Raw genomic sequence first — 7481 nt, forward strand, 5'->3', positions numbered from 1 at the left:
CATACACACACACACACACACACACACACACACACACACACACACAGAGCCCTTTCCTCCCCATTCCCCTGGGTGCGCTGTGCTAGCATAGCCCTCACTTCACGCTTGCGCTCATGGAAAGATTTTCTTGTAGGCATCTTGCCTCCAGCTGGGACACGTGGCCCTGCAGGGAACTGGTGTATCTTGGTTATGGACCTGTAGTTCCGGGGCAGGTTTTATACACAGGAATAGCTAACGGAAAACATGCAAAAAGCTTTTGGACTCAACAAACTTGTCATTTTATTTAAAATATGAGACATAAAAATAGAGGCCAGTATTGAATAACACATAACATAGCTGAAGATTTAAGTAACTGCAGCCACAACGTGACGTGAGGAATTCTCACCCGTGGGGCCACAGGCTTTGCCCTGCCCTCCCTGCCTTCCCACTTTCTGGGCCCCAGAGATGCCGTCCAGGCCAGGCCCTCCCCCAGCGTCCAGAACAGGCCTACTGCCTGCACCCCTGGGGCCCAGGAGGAGAGGGGCCGAGAGAAGCAAAGCCTGTTCTGACTGTTTTTCTGCTTTTCACTGTCTCAAAAGGCAACAGATTCCGGAAAAGAGTCAGAAGAAGAAGAAGAAAACCAAATGGCGGGGAGATCGGGCCACTGGCACCCACAAACTGCAGTGTGTGATATTGTGACGGGCCTGAGGCCCTGGCCGCGGTGACCGTGACCTGGCCGGCCTCTGGGGCCTTCCACTGCCTAACCGCACTGAAAACCATGTCTAACCACGACCCTTGGCCCGAGGACCTGGCACAGGAAGGGAGAAAGGGCAGGGAGGAGCTCGGCTCTGGCTTTGCCCGAAGGGCACAGGCTTTCCTGAGTCTCACAAGAGACAGGGAAGCAGCCTCCAAGCCCCTCGTGTTGATTCAACCTGGTTCCTCCCTGTCTCTCGGTGGCTGTGTTGTTCCTTTGAAGTACACAGTATTGGTGTGATGTGGAAGTGTGTCCACGGACAGAGTACTGAACAAGCCATGATCCACCCCTACCCCGCTGCCCCCAGCCCAGAGTGTCTGAGCTTGGGGGGCTTTTGTAGTTTTTTAAATTATTTTAGTGATTATTATTTTATTAAAGGGGTCTGTGCCCACGGATGGGCGGAGCTTCTGGTCTTCAGCAGGCCACTCTGAGAACACGTCTGGAATAATGTTGTTGTTTGTGACTGAGTTTTCCCAGCAGTGCCCAAACTCAGCTCAACATGCAAGTGGAGGGACTGAGAGCATGGAGGTGAGTGGGGACAGTGGCCCAAGGCCTCGGAGGAACATCCCACTCCCAGCCTCCAAGCACAGAAGAGAGGTGCGGTCACCCAGAGGGTTTTGCTGTGCCTAAGGGTGCAGGTATTAGGAAATGAAATTTTATTTTGCTTAGCAGAGAGGCTGGCACGAGCATGTCCTTTTTTGGAGGGGTTTTCATGATCCTGGACGTGTATAAGTTAAGTTAGCTGATTGGCTGTGCAAAAGTGTCTTCTGGCTTTCCAGACTGTGTGGATTGAGTTCTGTGCCCTGAGAGCTCTCCTGGATCTGTCTCTTCCTGCTCTCCCACTACCTGTGCTGCCTCATGCCTCTTGGACACAAACACATGGACGTGGGCACGTATGTCTCAGCGTGTCCCAGTAAGCTAATGTGAACGCCATCCAGAAAGCTCTAGTTCATGCTGAATCTTAACCAAAAACGATCTAACACTGTTGTTACTAGAACACAACCAAGACAAGAAGCCATTTTCCCTTTGACTCCACTGACGACCACTTCTTAAAGCCCAGTAAATAAGCAAACCCGGCTAAGCATTTGCAAACTTAGGATTCACTTGCCTTTCTGGCACACACTTTTCTTCACCTCTTGGATCTTCACTGTAACATAATTAAAGGAGAAAGAAAGGGTGGGGTGATGACATGACCCCATATACCTGCTTCTATAAGGGGACACTCCCCCAACTTCCTGACAATGCCACTTCCCTCTCAGGTGCTGCCGCCGTGATCCAGAGACTGGATTTTCCCAGTCAGAGGGTGGAGGGGCAGCAGCGACCACAAAGCTCCCCATCCCTGACAGAAGATCAGAATATGAGGTAGCTTGCCTCATGACCCCATTTTTCATTTACAAATCAGGTCACGAGGCAAACTAGAGCATCCCTAGCAGGTGGCCTGGCTGCTCTTTTGAGAGAAAAGCCCTGAGAAGGTGAGCACCTCCCTGGACATGGAGACACCTCGCATCATTTCTGGTTTTAAAAGCATGCTGTGTTCCTGACTCAGCAAGATCACCAGCACCAGGGGGCCCATCCAAAGAGCATTGAATGAAATCATTGGGACCTCAGTTAATTGGAAATTCGAACTCCTTTATTTGTCTCAATGGTCTTCTCACTCCTCGCCCCCCTCCCCGACCCTGAACGGAAAGATAACAACATTCCAGATTAGGCACTTCAGAGTGTCCCAAGATCCTATAATGCTAATGGGCATTTTAAACACAAACAGGCCAAGGTTCTTTCCAACCCTTCTGCTCCTCTGAGCTGAGTCCTCAACAGACCCATGTGCAAAGGAGAGGAGGGCACGGCAGCAAGACAGGCAGGACAAAGTACTGAGGGAGATGCTCTGCAACGGAGGAGTGGTGGGTGGGAAGGGAAGCCATGCACACAGGACAGCAGCCGCCGCTGGAAAGCTTCTTCTGGGCATGGACCATCGCCAGCAGGTCCCTGCCCCCTGCCCTGTGCAGAGTCTGCAGCTCCTTGGTAACCCTGAGTGGGGAGTCCTGTTGGAAGATCAGCCACCCTAGAATGAAGCCCTTAGCCATGAAGGTAACCAGACACATGAGTTCATATGCTGCTGGTCCCTCCCCCAACAGGGGCCATGCTTCTGCCCACCCCCGCCTCATCTTCCAGGACACCTGTCCTGCAGTCAGCCTGAAGGTCAGCTCCACAGTGCTTGAGGAACAAACTGGTGAAGGGAAGGACTGCTGCTGCGGAGTCAAGGTTAGGCATTATGTTCTGTGACCTCGTGTTCCCCAGAGATGAGACAGAAAAATAACACTTTTCGAAGACAGTTCTTTGTGTTTAAGGGAACTGTGGGCCCGAGGAGGAGTGGGGGCTTCCAGATAGGCCAGAATGGAGTGTACCCTGGGGCATCCCCAGTGCAGTAGCTTCTCCGTGGTCCTGTGAGAGGGTCATTTGGAACACCAGTTGGCCACGCCACTCCATGACTGGGGAGTCCAATGGGACTTAGGTCTTTGGTGACATTTTGGTATTTCCACTGGTTTTGCAGACCACCTCAATAGTGCTACCTTCACATCCCCTAGAACATGCCCTTCTTGAAACCCTCTCACCCCATGCCTTTGCCACTGTGTGCTCTCAATTTTTCTCCTAAAATTTTGACACCCCCAATTAGAGGGCTACTTTTCTATCCAACAGGTAATCTTAGCCATCTTCCCCACCCCTCCAGCCTGGGGCTCTGGCCACTGACTTCTCCTATACTTGGCCACAGAGGGTTCCCTTGGATGGTCTCTCTTAGGACTTTGACCCCACCTTGTGTTGTTTGCTGTGGAGAATGCCTCGTGGCCTAGTGTGGCCAATCTCACCTCGCCAGGAGACATGACCCACTAACACATGGCAGCTCTGACCCAAAGGCCACATGTGACAGTAATCTGGAGCCACAGACCGGTTCCCTCCATTAGCAGCCCATTGGGTTAGAAATTCCATGTTGGGTTTACATAGAATGAAAGATACTTGAATTGTTGAGCGCCCGTGAGCGCCCAGCCTCTGCTACCCAGTATTAATAGATGGCCATCGCTGTGAAATGGGAGTGATGCCTGAGGGTCTCAATGATGCTTGAGCCTTTTATGTAACTTTTTATTAAGTCTTTGTGTATCTCAACTCATTAATAAAGAAAAGAAGAACACTTGGCTTATTTCCTCTTATTCAGATACTCCCGAAGTGTTGCTGAGAACGTAAGTTGTCCATGTCTGGCCCAGAGCAAACTAAAGTAGGGAGGAGAGTGCTGGGGACCATGAGAAGTGTCTCCTTCCTACCTGGAGCCAGAGGATGAGGGCAAGTGAGCACATAGCCTCCTGATGTCTGAAGCCCTGGATTCAAGTTCTGCCACCAAGCTGTCCATGCCTTTGAGCAACTTCCCTGCTTCGGTCTCCTGCAGTGCTGCCCAAGGACAGGATAATAGTGTGTATTTCCTAAACAGCCTGAGGACTGAGGCGAAGTGGTGGTATGGATCTCAGAAGTGGCGCTCTTTGTAGAGGACACTGGGCTATCTGACACTGTTGCTTTCCGTGGAAAGAAATGCCCCCCTGCCCCCATCCACAAGATCACAGTCTTTTGTGCAGTGTGGTTTCATTTCCCTGTTAATTGAAGCTGGTGGGTACTTGGCCAAGTTGAGTCTCTCTGGCTTCTTTATCCAGGAACTAGAGACCAACCGACCATATCCCCCCTGTGTACTATCTTTGGGGAGTAATGGGTAAAGTGTGTAGACCTGGGGGCTCCTCGCGCTCTCTGGGTTTGGAGCAGCCTAGGGTAGGCGCAGTGGTGTGGTGGCTGCTGGGCCTGGCCTCCCGCACATTCATTCTGCATGTATTGATTAGGTATTGGGTGGGATGCTAGGTCCATGGTAGTGAGCAGAGAAGGCGGTCTTCTGGTCATACGTTCTCCTTTAGTCCTGAATTAGCTTCCTGTGGCTATTGTAACAAAGTACCACAAACTTAAGCCACTGCTTAACAGAGAAGTTTATTCTCTCACAGTTCTAGAGGCCGGAAGTCCAAACTCAGTAGACTGAAGTCAGGGTGTGGGCAGGTGTGTGCTCCCTCCGGAGGCTTGGGAGGAACCCATTCCTTGCTTCTTCCTGCTTCTAGAACTTCTGGCATTGCATGGCTTGGGGCCATTTCCCTCCAGTCTTCAAGACCAGCATCTTCAAATCTCTATCTTCTCTATCTCCGCATGGCCTTCTCCTCCTATGACAAGCCTCCCTCCCTTGAAGTTGATGCTCCCTCCTTCACTGAGAAAGTTGAAGGCAGCTGAACAGAATTTCCACAGCCCCCCTCCTCCATCTCCACCCACACCTCTAGCATGGACACCCACACACTCTGCCTTCCTGGCTGCTATAGGCAGACCATCCATGCTCCCGGCTGAAGCCAGTCCCTTCTCTTGCTTCTCATGCGTACGAGAACATCCAGGACTTCCCTCTAGCTCTTCACCCCCTCTCTTATCCATCATCTGTTCTTCCCTTTCTTGGATCTTTCCCATCTTCAGACAAACAAGAACAAAACTTTCCTTTGAAGCACCGCCTCTGCCAGATACCACTGGCTTCTCTGCTGTCTTTTGCAGGAAGCTATCTTAAAAGGGTAATTTACACTCAGTTCATGAATCACTCTCATCCTTTCTCTTTAGACTTCTCTAAACAGACTTTCACCCATCGTTCCACCACCACCACCCTTCTTCTCAAGGTCAGCCATAGCTTCCATCTTGCTAATTCAGTGGCTGGTTCTCAGCCGTTTTGCATTTGATCTTGCAGCTTTGGCACAGATTTTCACTCCTTCTTTCTTGTTCAACTTTTTTCCCTTGGCTTCTAGGATGCTGCCATCTCTTTGTTTTTCTCCTTCCTCCTGGTCACTCCCTAAAATCTTTTGCTTGTTCCTCCTCCTCTGTTGGAGCACTCCAGAGCTCAGTCCTTGGTTCTCTACCTGCCATATGATCCAGTAATTCCACTATTGGGTATTTATCTGAAGAAAACAAAACACTAATTCAAGAAGATGTATGCTCTCCTATTTTATTGCAGCATCATTCATGATAGCCAAGATATGGAAGCAACCCAAATGTCCATCAACAGATGAATAAATAAGGAAAATCACACATACACATACACATGCACACAAATATTATGCAGCCATAAAAAAGGATGAGATTGTGCTATTTGAGACAACATGGATGACATTAGAGGGTATTATGCTAAGTGAACTAAGACAGAAAAAAAAATCATATGATTCAACTCATAAGTAGTGGAATAAACAGCAAGTGAATAAATGAAAAAGCAGAATAAGACCCACAAATACAGAGAACAAATTTTTGTTGCCAGAGGGAATGAGGATGGGGATTTGGGCCAAATAGGTGCAGGGTGAGGGCAATCCAGGCTTCCAGTTAGGGAATGAGCAAGTCATGGGAATAAAAGGCACAGAACAAGGAATAGAGTCAGTGATGCTATAATAATGAGGTAAGAGGACAGATGGTAGCTTACACCTGTGGTGAACATAGTGTGATGTATAAACTTGTCCAATCACTAAGTTTTTACTTGAAATAATAAAACACTGTGTCAACTGTACTTAAATTAAAAAAAAAAAAAAATTCCTCCAGGTAATTAAAAAAGCCACCTAGCCCAGTGACAGTCTACACTTACTGTGGTGAGCATGGAGTAAGGTATAGAACTGTGGAGTCACTGTGCTGTACACCTAACATTGTACCTCAACTTTACTCCAATTAAACAAAGTCTCTGTGTCACAGGGGTTCCCAGCTCAATAGGGATGATGAACCATTCTGACTTGTGCATTAAGAGGAATCACTCCACCTGGGGGAGCTGAAAGGGGCTCTCATAAACTTAGCGCCCAGAAGATGAGGAGGTTGTTCGCTGACCAGATGAGATTTTCAGGTGCATATTGGGCCCACTCGTTCCATCACTTGTGAAGATTAAGGGTTGCATTGCCCAGGCTCCCAGGACTCCTTAAAATAAAGTCCACCTCTACCTCCGCTCATGTCTGAAGAGGCAGTGGATAAAAGTTGGCTGGTGTCAGTCATGTTGGCATTGGCATCACCCAGGAGCTTATTGAAAGCGCAGAACTTGGGGCCTGCCCCGACCTGCTCAGTCAGAATCTGCATTTTAGCAGAGCTGCAGGGGAGTCAGGTGTGCGGTGCAATAGAGTTTAGAACATCAGCCCGGCATCAGACTGCCATCTAGTCTTGGGCTCACTCTGCCCCAGGACCACGTCCAGCTGGAGGAAGCCTCCTTGGCATTCAACTTGGCAGTGACAGTTTGCTCCTCTGCCCATAGCAGCAGCAGATTCTGTCTAGCAAGGCAGTGTGCTTCCAAGGGTCCTCCCGGTCAGCATGCAGTGCCCTTAATTATGAGGGAGTTCTACACAAACGGGAGTGAGATCCCAGTTAGCTTCTCAAGCACTCTAGTATTTGCCTGCAAGTGTGGGCAGTTGTGTTGAATGTAAAGAACAAGAGAACTCCCAGTCTGGGCTAAGAACACCGGAAGGCTCTGGGTTCCTCAGGCACTCTGAAGGAGGAATATTCTGTGCAAGCTGGAGATACTTTTGTTCCCCCAGGAACTTTACAAAGCTCCAACAGCGTGTCAATAGCTCATTATCATGGTCATGTAAAAATGGAAGCATAAGGAAGAAAGCTGAGTTCACACAGAACCAAGCGCTGATGGATGCTTGCGGTAGAATGGATAGCCTGGCGATGATGC

General features: G+C 49.4%; 1 protein-coding gene across 2 annotated transcripts in view; it reads left to right on the forward strand.

The window, feature by feature from the left end:
• Positions 1-3914, forward strand: part of MRAS (muscle RAS oncogene homolog) — a 60721-nt gene extending 56807 nt beyond the window's left edge. For both annotated transcript variants that reach the window (XM_059162731.1, XM_059162729.1), the window contains exon 6: positions 579-3914. In XM_059162731.1, the coding sequence (XP_059018714.1) occupies positions 579-678 (100 nt within the window). In that variant the 3' untranslated portion in view covers positions 679-3914. The remainder of the gene's footprint in view (positions 1-578) is intronic.
• Positions 3915-7481: the final 3567 nt, after the last annotated feature.

The sequence above is a fragment of the Mustela lutreola genome, chromosome 2, assembly GCF_030435805.1.
Source record: "Mustela lutreola isolate mMusLut2 chromosome 2, mMusLut2.pri, whole genome shotgun sequence".
NCBI lineage: Eukaryota > Metazoa > Chordata > Mammalia > Carnivora > Mustelidae > Mustela > Mustela lutreola.